Raw genomic sequence first — 17,027 nt, forward strand, 5'->3', positions numbered from 1 at the left:
CTAGAGACCCATTAGGAGCTCAGCCCCGGCTAGAGACCCATTAGGAGCTCAGCCCCGGCTAGAGACACATTAGGAGCTCAGCCCCAGCTAGAGACACATTAGGAGCTCAGCCCCAGCTAGAGACACATTAGGAGCTCAGCCCCGGCTAGAGACTCATTAGGAGCTCAGCCCCGGCTAGAGACTCATTAGGAGCTCAGCCCCGGCTAGAGACACATTAGGAGCTCAGCCCCGACTAGAGACACATTAGGAGCTCAGCCCCGACTAGAGACACATTAGGAGCTCAGCCCCAACTAGAGACACATTAGGAGCTCAGCCCCGACTAGAGACACATTAGGAGCTCAGCCCCGGCTAGAGACACATTAGGAGAGACACATTCGGAGCTCAGCCCCGGCTAGAGACACATTAGGAGAGACATATTAGGAGCTCAGCCCCGGCTAGAGACACATTAGGAGCTCAGCCCCGGCTAGAGACCCATTAGGAGCTCAGCACCGGCTAGAGACTCATTAGGAGCTCAGCCCCGGCTAGAGACACATTAGGAGCTCAGCCCCGGCTAGAGACACATTAGGAGCTCAGCCCCGACTAGAGACACATTAGGAGCTCAGCCCCGGCTAGAGACACATTAGGAGCTCAGCCCCGGCTAGAGACCCATTAGGAGCTCAGCCCCGGCTAGAGACCCATTAGGAGCTCAGCCCCGGCTAGAGACTCATTAGGAGCTCAGCCCCGGCTAGAGACACATTAGGAGCTCAGCCCCGGCTAGAGACTCATTAGGAGCTCAGCCCCGGCTAGAGACTCATTAGGAGCTCAGCCCCGGCTAGAGACACATTAGGAGCTCAGCCCCGGCTAGAGACACATTAGGAGCTCAGCCCCGACTAGAGACTCATTAGGAGCTCAGCCCCGACTAGAGACACATTAGGAGCTCAGCCCCGGCTAGAGACACATTAGGAGCTCAGCCCCGGCTAGAGACACATTAGGAGCTCAGCCCCGACTAGAGACACATTAGGAGCTCAGCCCCGGCTAGAGACACATTAGGAGCTCAGCCCCGGCTAGAGACACATTAGGAGCTCAGCCCCGACTAGAGACACATTAGGAGCTCAGCCCCGACTAGAGACACATTAGGAGCTCAGCCCCGGCTAGAGACACATTAGGAGCTCAGCCCCGACTAGAGACACATTAGGAGCTCAGCCCCAACTAGAGACACATTAGGAGCTCAGCCCCGGCTAGAGACACATTAGGAGCTCAGCCCCGACTAGAGACTCATTAGGAGCTCAGCCCCGGCTAGAGACACATTAGGAGCTCAGCCCCGACTAGAGACACATTAGGAGCTCAGCCCCAACTAGAGACACATTAGGAGCTCAGCCCCAACTAGAGACACATTAGGAGCTCAGCCCCGGCTAGAGACTCGTTCGGAGCTCAGCCCCGACTAGAGACACATTAGGAGCTCAGCCCCGGCTAGAGACACATTAGGAGCTCAGCCCCGGCTAGAGACACATTAGGAGCTCAGCCCCGGCTAGAGACACATTAGGAGCTCAGCCCCGACTAGAGACACATTAGGAGCTCAGCCCCGGCTAGAGACACATTAGGAGCTCAGCCCCGGCTAGAGACACATTAGGAGCTCAGCCCCGACTAGAGACACATTAGGAGCTCAGCCCCGGCTAGAGACACATTAGGAGCTCAGCCCCGGCTAGAGACACATTAGGAGCTCAGCCCCGACTAGAGACACATTAGGAGCTCAGCCCCAACTAGAGACACATTAGGAGCTCAGCCCCGGCTAGAGACACATTAGGAGCTCAGCCCCGACTAGAGACTCATTAGGAGCTCAGCCCCGGCTAGAGACACATTAGGAGCTCAGCCCCGACTAGAGACACATTAGGAGCTCAGCCCCAACTAGAGACACATTAGGAGCTCAGCCCCAACTAGAGACACATTAGGAGCTCAGCCCCGGCTAGAGACTCGTTCGGAGCTCAGCCCCGACTAGAGACACATTAGGAGCTCAGCCCCGGCTAGAGACACATTAGGAGCTCAGCCCCGGCTAGAGACACATTAGGAGCTCAGCCCCGGCTAGAGACACATTAGGAGCTCAGCCCCGGCTAGAGACACATTAGGAGCTCAGCCCCGACTAGAGACACATTAGGAGCTCAGCCCCAACTAGAGACACATTAGGAGCTCAGCCCCGGCTAGAGACACATTAGGAGCTCAGCCCCGACTAGAGACTCATTAGGAGCTCAGCCCCGGCTAGAGACACATTAGGAGCTCAGCCCCGACTAGAGACACATTAGGAGCTCAGCCCCAACTAGAGACACATTAGGAGCTCAGCCCCAACTAGAGACACATTAGGAGCTCAGCCCCGGCTAGAGACTCGTTCGGAGCTCAGCCCCGACTAGAGACACATTAGGAGCTCAGCCCCGGCTAGAGACACATTAGGAGCTCAGCCCCGGCTAGAGACACATTAGGAGCTCAGCCCCGGCTAGAGACACATTAGGAGCTCAGCCCCGGCTAGAGACACATTAGGAGCTCAGCCCCGGCTAGAGACTCGTTCGGAGCTCAGCCCCGGCTAGAGACTCATTAGGAGTTTAGCCCCGGCTAGAGACACATTAGGAGCTCAGCCCCGGGTAGAGACACATTAGGAGCTCAGCCCCGACTAGAGACACATTAGGAGCTCAGCCCCGGCTAGAGACACATTAGGAGCTCAGCCCCGGCTAGAGACACATTAGGAGCTCAGCCCCGGCTAGAGACACATTAGGAGCTCAGCCCCGACTAGAGACACATTAGGAGCTCAGCCCCGACTAGAGACACATTAGGAGCTCAGCCCCAACTAGAGACACATTAGGAGCTCAGCCCCGGCTAGAGACACATTAGGAGCTCAGCCCCGACTAGAGACTCATTAGGAGCTCTGCCCCGGCTAGAGACACATTAGGAGCTCAGCCCCGACTAGAGACACATTAGGAGCTCAGCCCCAACTAGAGACACATTAGGAGCTCAGCCCCAACTAGAGACACATTAGGAGCTCAGCCCCGGCTAGAGACTCGTTCAGAGCTCAGCCCCGACTAGAGACACATTAGGAGCTCAGCCCCGGCTAGAGACACATTAGGAGCTCAGCCCCGGCTAGAGACACATTAGGAGCTCAGCCCCGGCTAGAGACACATTAGGAGCTCAGCCCCGGCTAGAGACACATTAGGAGCTCAGCCCCGGCTAGAGACTCGTTCGGAGCTCAGCCCCGGCTAGAGACTCATTAGGAGCTCAGCCCCGGCTAGAGACACATTAGGAGCTCAGCCCCGGCTAGAGACTCATTAGGAGCTCAGCCCCGGCTAGAGACACATTAGGAGCTCAGCCCCGGCTAGAGACACATTAGGAGCTCAGCCCCGGCTAGAGACTCATTAGGAGCTCAGCCCCGGCTAGAGACACATTAGGAGCTCAGCCCCGGCTAGAGACACATTAGGAGCTCAGCCCCGGCTAGAGACACATTAGGAGCTCAGCCCCGGCTAGAGACTCATTAGGAGCTCAGCCCCGGCTAGAGACTCATTAGGAGCTCAGCCCCGGCTAGAGACACATTAGGAGCTCAGCCCCGGCTAGAGACACATTAGGAGCTCAGCCCCGGCTAGAGACACATTAGGAGCTCAGCCCCGGCTAGAGACACATTAGGAGCTCAGCCCCGGCTAGAGGATCCCAGAAGATCAGGCTTTTTTTTATTAAACACAATTCATGCAATTCTACGACACAACATGAATGGAGACAGACTAGCACAATCTTTAATGAAATACCACAAAAAAGTTCTCTGCAACAACCTGGTGTTGAATCTAACCATATGATATAATCTCAGCCTGCGAAAAGGAGAAACTTTACAAGATGACATCATCTAGCCTGAAGGAGGAAGTTATGTGACATCATCTAGCCTGAAGGAATAAGTTATGTGACATCATCTAGCCTGAAGGAGGAAGTTATGTGACATCATCTAGCCTGAAGGAGGAAGTTATGTGACATCATCTAGCCTGAAGGAGGAAGTTATGTGACATCATCTAGCCTGAAGGAAGAAGTTATGTGACATCATCTAGCCTGAAGGAGGAAGTTATGTGACATCATCTAGCCTGAAGGAGGAAGTTATGTGACATCATCTAGCCTGAAAGAAGAAGTTATGTGACATCATCTAGCCTGAAGGAGGAAGTTATGTGACATCATCTAGCCTGAAGGAGGAAGTTATGTGACATCATCTAGCCTGAAGGAGGAAGTTATGTGACATCATCTAGCCTGAAGGAGGAAGTTATGTGACATCATCTAGCCTGAAGGAACAAGTTATGTGACATCATCTAGCCTGAAGGAAGAAGTTATGTGACATCATCTAGCCTGAAGGAGGAAGTTATGTGACATCATCTAGCCTGAAGTAGGAAGTTATGTGACATCATCTAGCCTGAAGGAGCAAGTTATGTGACATCATCTAGCCTGAAGGAGGAAGTTATGTGACATCATCTAGCCTGAAGGAACAAGTTATGTGACATCATCTAGCCTGAAGGAAGAAGTTATGTGACATCATCTAGCCTGAAGGAGGAAGTTATGTGACATCATCTAGCCTGAAGGAGGAAGTTATGTGACATCATCTAGCCTGAAGGAGGAAGTTATGTGACATCATCTAGCCTGAAGGAGGAAGTTATGTGACATCGTCTAGCCTGAAGGAGGAAGTTATGTGACATCATCTAGCCTGAAGGAGGAAGTTATGTGACATCATCTAGCCTGAAGTAGGAAGTTATGTGACATCATCTAGCCTGAAGGAAGAAGTTATGTGACATCATCTAGCCTGAAGGAAGAAGTTATGTGACATCATCTAGCCTGAAGGAGGAAGTTATATTGCCCTAAGCCAATGATAAAGACTGAGTGTACACACTCACCAGGGCTATGGGCCAATAAGATGGGCTGTAGGCCTACTGTCAACTCAATTTGGGAGTTGAGAATTTTGATAACTAAAGACAGATCTGTTTTTTTGTTCTTTGTCTTTTGTGTTTTCCCCGCTATGCATTTTGGAATATTTGGTCTGGAATTATTTTAGATGTGTTTTCACTGACCGCTTCATCTCAACAGTCAGCTATTTGCCACGTGCTGCTAACAAAATTAATTTTGTAATTTGTGATGTAAAACGATCCGCAGCTAAATCATGCTCTCTCGTGTAGTATTTTGAAATATGTTATTCCACTTTGTACAGACAGGAATAATTTATATAATAAATGTTTTATTTAACTAGACAAGTCAGTTAAGAACAAATCCTTATTTACATAATGACGGCCTGGGAACAGTGGGTTAACTTGCGGAGGACCACTGGTTACTTGTGCACTTGTGGAGGTCAGTGCCGTTTAAGATGAGGGAGGACTCCAAAATATATTTACACAAAATACACTATGAATGACAGTTTACAATGTAGGGGTACACAGGTCGACAGAAAATGTTTAGGTGACACTTTCAATACCACCTTGTACACTCTTGCCTGCATCTAGCTGATCTAGAGTCTAATCATTAGTCCAACAGTTGCAAACGAGAGTTTCTATTGGACCGTTTGCGTCCGTTTAAGAAAAAATAAAATTAAACAGAATAGGCAGAATGAATACACCCCTGGTCACGCGTAAACACAGTTCACATTCATAGCAGCCACGTTGTATTCCTTCTCGGATCTATGCGCTCTCTTCCTGTCACCTGTTCCCTTCTCTTGTGGACTTCAATTAACACCAGCTGTACAGTTGAAGTCGGAAGTTTACATACAGTACACCCTAGCCAAATACATTTAAACTCAGTTTTTTTTAACAATTTCTGACATTTAATCCTAGTAAAAACTCCCTGTCTTAGGTCAGTTAGGATCTGGCCCATTCCTCCTGACAGAGCTGGTGTAACTGAGTCAGGTTTGTAGGCCTCCTTGCTTCAATATATCCACATACTTTTCTTCCCTCATGTGGGGAAGTGCACCAGTCCCTCCTGAAGCAAAGCCCCCCCACAACATGATGCTGCCACCCCCGTGCTTCACGGTTGGGATGGTGTTCTTCGGCTTGCAAGCCCCCCCCTTTTTCCTCCAAACATAAAGATGGTCATTATGGCCAAACAGTTCTATTTTTGTTTGTTTTGTTTGTTTCCTTGCTGAGCGGCCTTTCGGGTTATGTCGATATAGGACTCATTTTACTGTGGATATAGATACTTTTGTACCCGTTATAGTACTGTTATAGCCAGCTAGCTAACATAGCATCCCTCTGTAATAGCCAGCTAGCTAACATAGCATCCCTCTGTTATAGCCAGCTAGGCTAACATACCATCCCTCTGTTATAGCCAACTAGCTAACATAGCATCCCTCTGTTATAGCCAACTAGCTAACATAGCATCCCTCTGTTATAGCCAGCTAGCTAACATAGCATCCCTCTGTTATAGCCAGCTAGCCAACATAGCATCCCTCTGTTATAGCCAGCTAGCTAACATAGCATCCCTCTGTTATAGCCAGCTAGCTAACATAGCATCCCTCTGTTATAGCCAGCTAGCTAACATAGCATCCCTCTGTTATAGCCAGCTAGCTAACATAGGTTCCCTCTGCTATAGCCAGCTAGCTAACATAGCATCCCTCTGTTATAGCCAGCTAGCTAACATAGCATCCCTCTGTTATAGCCAGCTAGCTAACATAGCATCCCTCTGTTATAGCCAGCTAGCCAACATAGCATCCCTCTGTTATACCCAACTGGCTAACATAGCATCCCTCTGTCATAGCCAGCTAGCTAACATAGCATCCCTCTGTTATAGCCAGCTAGCTAACATAGCTTCCCTCTGCTTGAGCAGGTTGTATCAGTAGGCTAAACTAGCTGCGTTTGCTAGCTAAGTAAGTGAAACTGAAAGTGAAAAGAAAATACAATCTCTCTCTCTCTCTTTTGCTTCTCCTTCATTTTTGAAGAAATGTATTTGTTAAAACTGTTCAACTATTGTCTTTCTCTCTCTTTGAGTCAACTACTCACTACATTGCTTATGCTTTCAGTACTAGATTCATTCTCTGATCCTGTGATTGGGTGGACAACATGTCAGTTCATGCTGCAAGAGCTCTGATAGGTTGGAGGAGGTTGTCATAATTACTGTGTAAGTCTATAGAAGGGGGGTGAGAACCACAAGCCTCCTAGGTTTTGTATTGAAGTCAATGTACCCAGAGGAGGACGGAAGCTAGCTGTCCTCCGGCTACACCACGGTGCTACCCGACCTTCATTGCAAAACAGTGTGTTATAAATTATTTGGTGCCTTTTTAGTGCCTAAAAAGGATAACTTTTTAAATTCATTAAAAATTATATATATTTTTATGAAATTCACTGAGGAGGATGGTCCTCCCCTTCCTCCTCGGTGGAGCCTCCATTGCTCTGCTCCCGTTCTTTATTTTCTCTGGTCTATTTTCTGTCTAAATACATCGTATCCTCTCGTCTCCTGTCTTTCTCCGGGGTCAGTCTGTAGATCAGGACCAGTTCTCTTCAGACCCGTCCATGTTGTTGGACCAGAAGCCTTCAGTGTACGGCCAGCAGGACCCCCCACCCGGCTCCCATCTAGCCCAGAGAGGATACCACGACCCTGGGTCCGGCAGACCCATGCAGGACCCCCCACCAGGCTCCCATCTAGCCCAGAGAGGATACCACGACCCTGGGTCCGGCAGACCCATGCAGGACCCCACAGGTAGGGCTGAGAATTGGCAATCAGGGAGTTCACAATTCAATATTATCACGTTACGCAGGATCACGATTCTACATGTTATTGCAATTTGATATTCTGAACATCACTATGTTGTTGCTTCAGAGAGACATGAGAAAAATATAACTTTTACATTTTTTATGATTGTTACCTTGGCTCAGAGTAATTGTGATTCTCAACTGAATGGATCCCTCCCCCACTTCTACCCACAGGGCAAGGCTTCCACCCCATGGCTGGCCAGATGAGCCCCAGACCAGGATACCCCATCATGAGGATGCAGCAACGACCGGGGCTGAGGCCCCAAGGGGTGGTTCCTAACCAGCCTAATACACTGAGGTTACAGCTGCAGCACCGGCTACAGGTACAACAGGTACACAGACAGACAGACGGACAGACAGACAGACAGACAGACAGACAGACAGACAGACAGACAGACGGACAGACGGACAGACGGACAGACGGACAGACGGACGGACGGACGGACGGAATGGTACAGAACACAGACTGGGGAATGGTACAGAACACAGACTGGGGAATGGTAGAGACTACAGACTAGGGAATGGTAGAGAACACAGACTGGGGAATGGTACAGACTACAGACTGGGGAATGGTAGAGACTACAGACTGGGGAATGGTAGAGAACACAGACTGGGGAATGGTAGAGAACACAGACTGGGGAATGGTACAGAACACAGACTGGGGAATGGTAGAGAACACAGACTGGGGAATGGTACAGAACACAGACTGGGGAATGGTAGAGAACACAGACTGGGGAATGGTACAGAACACAGACTGGGGAATGGTAGAGACTACAGACTAGGGAATGGTAGAGAACACAGACTGGGGAATGGTACAGACTACAGATTGGGGAATGGTAGAGAACACAGACTGGGGAATGGTAGAGAACACAGACTGGGGAATGGTACAGAACACAGACTGGGGAATGGTAGAGAACACAGACTGGGGAATGGTACAGAACACAGACTGGGGAATGGTAGAGAACACAGACTGGGGAATGGTACAGAACACAGACTGGGGAATGGTACAGAACGCAGACTGGGGAATGGTACAGAACGCAGACTGGGGAATGGTAGAGAACGCAGACTGGGGAATGGTACAGAACACAGACTGGGGAATGGTACAGAACACAGACTGTTACTAGGGTTCGTATAACCTCAGATCATATTTTGGCAGGTCATCACTGTGGGTTCGATGTTTTGGCAGGTCATCACTGTGGGTTTGATGTTTTGGATCACTGTGGGTTTGATGTTTTGGCAGGTCATCACTGTGGGTTTGATGTTTTGGCAGGTCATCACTGTGGGTTTGATGTTTTGGCAGGTCATCACTGTGGGCTTGATGTTTTGGCAGGTCATCACTGTGGGTTGGATGTTTTGGCAGGTCATCACTGTGGGTTTGATGTTTTGGATCACTGTGGGTTTGATGTTTTGGCAGGTCATCACTGTGGGCTCGATGTTTTGAATCACTGTGGGTTTGATGTTTTGGCAGGTCATCACTGTGGGCTCGATGTTTTGGATCACTGTGGGTTTGATGTTTTGGCAGGTCATCACTGTGGGTTTGATGTTTGCCTATAATGGTTGAATAGCAAGTTGGTCTTGGTGCACTGGCTCCCTGTTGGTTAATCAGTAGAATGACAGGGAAGTATACAAATGAATGTATTATCATTGTTTAGCTAGCTAGTAGGCTAGCTACTCCTTTCAAAGTGTTTATCGTTAACATACCTGTTAACCTGTTCTCCTCAGAACCGCCAGCCAATGATGATCCAGATGAGTGGAGTGTCCAATATGAACCCAACTTTACAGTCCAACAACCCCAACCAGGTAATTTACTGAGATTATATATCAATATGAATCTCTACAGTCCAACAACCCAACCAGGTAATTGAGATTATATATCAATATGAACCAACCTTTACAGTCCAACAACCCAATCAGGTAACTGAGATTATATATCAATATGAACCAACCTTTACAGTCCAACAACCCAACCAGGTAACTGATATTATATATCAATATGAACCAACCTTTACAGTCCAACAACCCAACCAGGTAACTGAGATTATATATCAATATGATCCTCTACAGTCCAACAACCCAACCAGGTAATTTACTGAGATTATATATCAATATGGTCCTCTACAGTCCAACAACCCCACCAGGTAACTGAGATAATATGTATCAATATAAACCAACCTTTACAGTCCAACAACCCCAACCAGGTAACTGAGATTATATATCAATATGGTCCTCTACAGTCCAACAACCCAACCAGGTAATTTACTGAGATTCTCACACAGTAATGGAATATGATAGAAATGTTATTTAATTCAGCATAATATTTTTGTAAGAAACATCTAGTTCAATCCCTTTCTCCGCCTCTCCCTCCAGGGGACCATCAATGCTCAGATGTTAGCCCAGCGTCAGCGGGAGCTGCTCAGTAACCACCTCAGACAGCGCCAGCTGGAGCACCAGAGACAACAACAACAACAACAACAACAGAGGAACATGGTGATGAGAGCCCAGGGACTCAACCTACCTCCCAATATGGCCGCCGCCAACATGGCTGCTGCAAGTGGCCAATCAGGAGGGCTGAGTAACCCCCGGATCCCCCAGACCACCAACCCTCAGCAGTTCCCCTTCCCACCCAGCTACGGTAACAGTACAGGCCCAGCCCCTGGCTTAACCCCCTCCTCCTCCTCCTCACCCCTCTACCAGCCCCTTCTCCTCCCCCCTCTCCCCCAGCCTGCCTTCCTCTCTCTGCCCCCTGCATGGCTCTCCCAGATGATGATGACGGGTGCAGGACAGTTTGGGGCTGTAGTCAGCCCTCATATACAGAAGCTCAGTGCCTTTCAGTTCCCAAACTGCCTTATAACCCAAAATCAAAACACATTTTATTTGTCACATACACGTGGTTAGCAGATGTTATTGGTCACATACACATGGTTAGCAGATGTTAATGCGAGTGTAGCGAAATGCTTGTGCTTCTAGTTCCGACAATGCAGTAATAACCAACGAGTAATCTAACATAACAATTCCACAACTACTACCTTATACACACAAGTGTAAAGGGATAAAGAATATGTACATAAAGATATATGAATGAGTGATGGTACAGAACGGCATAGGCAAGATACTGAAGATGGTATTGAGTACAGTATATATATATGAGATGAGTAATGTAGGGTATGTAAACAAAGTGGCATAGTTTAAAGTGGCTAGTGATACATGTATTACATAAAGATGCAGTAGATGATATAGAGTACCAAACCCCCGTGTTGGTGTGTGTGTTAGGGTTGGTTGGTGTAGCGTGTACACTGTATACCGGGGTTATTCCCATATCATCAATATACTTTTTTGTTGTTGGACGTTTTGACTTGTTTTACCCCAAATCCAAATTGGTAGTTACAGTCTTGTCTCATCGCTGCAACTCCCGTACGGACTCGGGAGAGGCGAAGGTCGAGAGCCGTGCGTCCTCCGACACACAGCCCAACCAAGCCGCACGGCTTCTTGACACACTGCCCCCCCTTGACCCTGACGCCAGCCGCACCAACGTGTCGGAGGAAACGCCTCATGGGTCTCCCGGTCGCGGCCGACTGCCACACAGCCTGGGATCGATCCAGGGTCTGTAGTGACGCCTCTAGCACTGCGATGCAGTGTCTTAGACCGCTGCGACACTGCATCCAATATACTATAAGTAAATACCTACAGTCAACTTGTGCAACATGCTAAGAGATCAAGCAGATTGCGTTCTTCATTTCACTCGTCACATAATTTTTACATTATGTAGCTTGTCAATAGTTCCCCAGAACAGTTGAGCCAGTCACGTGTTTGTTGTGAAGAAAAAGTGGGTGACTCCACAGAGTTCTACAGTATTTCTATTGGTTAGTCTCTCTGTTGTGGGAGCTGGTGACTCCACAGAGTTCTACAGTATTTCTATTGGTTAGTCTCTCTGTTGTGGGAGCTGGTGACTCCACAGAGTTCTACAGTATTTCTATTGGTTAGTCTCTCTGTTGTGAAAGTGGGAGCTGGTGACTCCACAGAGTTCTACAGTATTTCTATTGGTTAGTCTCTCTGTTGTGGGAGCTGGTGACTCCACAGAGTTCTACAGTATTTCTATGGGTTAGTCTCTCTGTTGTGAAAGTGGGAGCTGGTGACTCCACAGAGTTCTACAGTATTTATATGGGTTAGTCTTTCTGTTGTGGGAGCTGGTGACTCCACAGAGTTCTACAGTATTTCTATGGGTTAGTCTCTCTGTTGTGGGAGCTGGTGACTCCACAGAGTTCTACAGTATTTCTATTGGTTAGTCTCTCTGTTGTGGGAGCTGGTGACTCCACAGAGTTCTACAGTATTTCTATGGGTTAGTCTCTCTGTTGTGGGAGCTGGTGACTCCACAGAGTTCTACAGTATTTCTATTGGTTAGTCTCTCTGTTGTGGGAGCTGGTGACTCCACAGAGTTCTACAGTATTTCTATGGGTTAGTCTCTCTGTTGTGGGAGCTGGTGACTCCACAGAGTTCTACAGTATTTCTATTGGTTAGTCTCTCTGTTGTGAAAGTGGGAGCTGGTGACTCCACAGAGTTCTACAGTATTTCTATTGGTTAGTCTCTGTTGTGGGAGCTGGTGACTCCACATAGTTCTACAGTATTTCTATTGGTTAGTCTCTCTGTTGTGAAAGTGGGAGCTGGTGACTCCACAGAGTTCTACAGTATTTCTATTGGTTAGTCTCTCTGTTGTGGGAGCTGGTGACTCCACAGAGTTCTACAGTATTTCTATGGGTTAGTCTCTCTGTTGTGAAAGTGGGAGCTGGTGACTCCACAGAGTTCTACAGTATTTATATGGGTTAGTCTTTCTGTTGTGGGAGCTGGTGACTCCACAGAGTTCTACAGTATTTCTATGGGTTAGTCTCTCTGTTGTGGGAGCTGGTGACTCCACAGAGTTCTACAGTATTTCTATTGGTTAGTCTCTCTGTTGTGGGAGCTGGTGACTCCACAGAGTTCTACAGTATTTCTATGGGTTAGTCTCTCTGTTGTGGGAGCTGGTGACTCCACAGAGTTCTACAGTATTTCTATTGGTTAGTCTCTCTGTTGTGGGAGCTGGTGACTCCACAGAGTTCTACAGTATTTCTATGGGTTAGTCTCTCTGTTGTGGGAGCTGGTGACTCCACAGAGTTCTACAGTATTTCTATTGGTTAGTCTCTCTGTTGTGAAAGTGGGAGCTGGTGACTCCACAGAGTTCTACAGTATTTCTATTGGTTAGTCTCTCTGTTGTGGGAGCTGGTGACTCCACAGAGTTCTACAGTATTTCTATTGGTTAGTCTCTCTGTTGTGGGAGCTGGTGACTCCACAGAGTTCTACAGTATTTCTATTGGTTAGTCTCTCTGTTGTGGGAGCTGGTGACTCCACATAGTTCTACAGTATTTCTATTGGTTAGTCTCTCTGTTGTGAAAGTGGGAGCTGGTGACTCCACAGAGTTCTACAGTATTTATATGGGTTAGTCTTTCTGTTGTGGGAGCTGGTGACTCCACAGAGTTCTACAGTATTTCTATGGGTTAGTCTCTCTGTTGTGGGAGCTGGTGACTCCACAGAGTTCTACAGTATTTCTATTGGTTAGTCTCTCTGTTGTGGGAGCTGGTGACTCCACAGAGTTCTACAGTATTTCTATGGGTTAGTCTCTCTGTTGTGGGAGCTGGTGACTCCACAGAGTTCTACAGTATTTCTATTGGTTAGTCTCTCTGTTGTGGGAGCTGGTGACTCCACAGAGTTCTACAGTATTTCTATGGGTTAGTCTCTCTGTTGTGGGAGCTGGTGACTCCACAGAGTTCTACAGTATTTCTATTGGTTAGTCTCTCTGTTGTGAAAGTGGGAGCTGGTGACTCCACAGAGTTCTACAGTATTTCTATTGGTTAGTCTCTGTTGTGGGAGCTGGTGACTCCACATAGTTCTACAGTATTTCTATTGGTTAGTCTCTCTGTTGTGAAAGTGGGAGCTGGTGACTCCACAGAGTTCTACAGTATTTCTATTGGTTAGTCTCTCTGTTGTGGGAGCTGGTGACTCCACAGAGTTCTACAGTATTTCTATGGGTTAGTCTCTCTGTTGTGAAAGTGGGAGCTGGTGACTCCACAGAGTTCTACAGTATTTATATGGGTTAGTCTTTCTGTTGTGGGAGCTGGTGACTCCACAGAGTTCTACAGTATTTCTATGGGTTAGTCTCTCTGTTGTGGGAGCTGGTGACTCCACAGAGTTCTACAGTATTTCTATTGGTTAGTCTCTCTGTTGTGGGAGCTGGTGACTCCACAGAGTTCTACAGTATTTCTATGGGTTAGTCTCTCTGTTGTGGGAGCTGGTGACTCCACAGAGTTCTACAGTATTTCTATTGGTTAGTCTCTCTGTTGTGGGAGCTGGTGACTCCACAGAGTTCTACAGTATTTCTATGGGTTAGTCTCTCTGTTGTGGGAGCTGGTGACTCCACAGAGTTCTACAGTATTTCTATTGGTTAGTCTCTCTGTTGTGAAAGTGGGAGCTGGTGACTCCACAGAGTTCTACAGTATTTCTATTGGTTAGTCTCTCTGTTGTGGGAGCTGGTGACTCCACAGAGTTCTACAGTATTTCTATTGGTTAGTCTCTCTGTTGTGGGAGCTGGTGACTCCACAGAGTTCTACAGTATTTCTATTGGTTAGTCTCTCTGTTGTGGGAGCTGGTGACTCCACATAGTTCTACAGTATTTCTATTGGTTAGTCTCTCTGTTGTGAAAGTGGGAGCTGGTGACTCCACAGAGTTCTACAGTATTTATATGGGTTAGTCTTTCTGTTGTGGGAGCTGGTGACTCCACAGAGTTCTACAGTATTTCTATGGGTTAGTCTCTCTGTTGTGGGAGCTGGTGACTCCACAGAGTTCTACAGTATTTCTATTGGTTAGTCTCTCTGTTGTGGGAGCTGGTGACTCCACAGAGTTCTACAGTATTTCTATGGGTTAGTCTCTCTGTTGTGGGAGCTGGTGACTCCACAGAGTTCTACAGTATTTCTATTGGTTAGTCTCTCTGTTGTGGGAGCTGGTGACTCCACAGAGTTCTACAGTATTTCTATGGGTTAGTCTCTCTGTTGTGGGAGCTGGTGACTCCACAGAGTTCTACAGTATTTCTATTGGTTAGTCTCTCTGTTGTGAAAGTGGGAGCTGGTGACTCCACAGAGTTCTACAGTATTTCTATTGGTTAGTCTCTCTGTTGTGGGAGCTGGTGACTCCACAGAGTTCTACAGTATTTCTATTGGTTAGTCTCTCTGTTGTGGGAGCTGGTGACTCCACAGAGTTCTACAGTATTTCTATTGGTTAGTCTCTCTGTTGTGGGAGCTGGTGACTCCACAGTGTTCTACAGTATTTCTATGGGTTAGTCTCTCTGTTGTGAAAGTGACACACATGAGGTGATGAAGTTTCCCTTCATGCAATTCACTACTAAATGTTTGCCATCAGATACTGTGCATTCAGAAAGTATTCAGACCCCTTGACTTCGTCCACATTTTATTACATTACAGCCTTATTCTAAAATGGATTACAATACTTTTTTTCCCTCATCAATCTACATATACAATACCCCATAATGACAAATCAAAAACACGATTTCAGGTATTTTTGCAGATATATAAAAAAAAAAAAATCTGAAATATCACATTTACATGAGTATTCAGTCTGAATACTTTCCCTGTATGTTAGAACTGTCTAAGATGAGCCATACTCTTCCAGCTGTGTATATGGGTACTTGTTAGTTATCTAAGTAAGTGGCTGAATTAATAAGGAGATGGATTGTTAGCTTTCTGCCGTGTCTGAGAAGTCAAAGGGCTCTGGAGTTATCTGTACAGGTGCCATTTGCCCCTGTGCTTCCTACCAGCCTCCATGGAAATTCACTATTACTTGTGCTCATTTCGTTAGCATTCTGGTAGTTGGTGCGCAATGGGCTTTTTTCGTGTGTGTGTTTTTGGCGCCCCCTTGTGTGCTAAACCGGTAAAACCGTACGTTCCCCTGTCCTTCCTCCTAGCTCTGTTGTCCTCCTCTCCATTCTTCTTTTCCTTCAGACAAGCATGTCTCATAACTCGGGTTCATTTTCACAATTTCTCTCGTTCACTATCGTTCATTATTCTGCTGGTTGGACCCGGTTCAGAACATTATTCTGCTGGTTGGACCCAGTTCAGAACATTATTCTGCTGGTTGGACCCGGTTCAGAACATTATTCTGCTGGTTGGACCCGGTTCAGAACATTATTCTGCTGGTTGGACCCGGTTCAGAACATTATTCTGCTGGTTGGACCCGGTTCAGAACATTATTCTGCTGGTTGGACCCGGTTCAGAACATTATTCTGCTGGTTGAACCCGGTTCAGAACATTATTCTGCTGGTTGGACCCGGTTCAGAACATTATTCTGCTGGTTGGACCCAGTTCAGAACATTATTCCGCTGGTTGGACCCGGTTCAGAACATTATTCTGCTGGTTGGACCCGGTTCAGAACATTATTCTGCTGGTTGAACCCGGTTCAGAACATTATTCTGCTGGTTGGACCCGGTTCAGAACATTATTCTGCTGGTTGGACCCGGTTCAGAACATTATTCTGCTGGTTGGACCCGGTTCAGAACATTATTCTGCTGGTTGGACCCGGTTCAGAACATTATTCTGCTGGTTGAACCCGGTTCAGAACATTATTCTGCTGGTTGGACCCGGTTCAGAACATTATTCTGCTGGTTGGACCCAGTTCAGAACATTATTCCGCTGGTTGGACCCGGTTCAGAACATTATTCTGCTGGTTGGACCTGGTTCAGAACATTATTCTGCTGGTTGGACCCGGTTCAGAACATTATTCTGCTGGTTGGACCCGGTTCAGAACATTATTCTGCTGGTTGGACCCGGTTCAGAACATTATTCTGCTGGTTGAACCCAGTTCAGAACATTATTCTGCTGGTTGAACCCAGTTCAGAACATTATTCTGCTGGTTGAACCCGGTTCAGAACATTATTCTGCTGGTTGAACCCAGTTCAGAACATTATTCTGCTGGTTGAACAGTGGAACAGAATTATTTTAAAAAATATATATATGTTCAACGATTGGAAAATTATTCCCCTGTCAAAAAAACGTGATTATATTTTATAATAATAATAATATAGATAATATTTTGTAAATAATAAAACTGAACCCGATGTCAAAAAGGCGCTAATCGTTCTGGACTCCAGTCGCACAGCATTACAAGAGTTGTACCACTAAATTGATAACAAATTAATACAAAAACAGAAAATACTTCTTATAAGATATCATTCAAATAATCAACTGAAATATAATTAATTTAGACAATAGTCAATAA

At 47.0% G+C, this 17,027-nt stretch overlaps 1 protein-coding gene across 2 annotated transcripts in view; it reads left to right on the plus strand.

Moving 5' to 3' along the window:
- Window positions 1-17,027, plus strand: part of LOC110536532 (nuclear receptor coactivator 2) — a 236,266-nt gene that overhangs the window by 192,137 nt on the left and 27,102 nt on the right. The window contains exons 16-19 of one of the 2 annotated variants that reach the window (XM_036934699.1): window positions 7,440-7,662; window positions 7,890-8,047; window positions 9,438-9,515; window positions 10,083-10,347. In XM_036934699.1, coding sequence (XP_036790594.1) covers window positions 7,440-7,662; window positions 7,890-8,047; window positions 9,438-9,515; window positions 10,083-10,347 — 724 coding nt within the window. The remainder of the gene's footprint in view (window positions 1-7,439; window positions 7,663-7,889; window positions 8,048-9,437; window positions 9,516-10,082; window positions 10,348-17,027) is intronic. The other variant, XM_036934700.1, reaches the window with a different exon arrangement.

The sequence above is a fragment of the Oncorhynchus mykiss genome, chromosome 11 (assembly GCF_013265735.2).
Source record: "Oncorhynchus mykiss isolate Arlee chromosome 11, USDA_OmykA_1.1, whole genome shotgun sequence".
NCBI classification, from domain to species: Eukaryota; Metazoa; Chordata; class Actinopteri; order Salmoniformes; family Salmonidae; genus Oncorhynchus; species Oncorhynchus mykiss.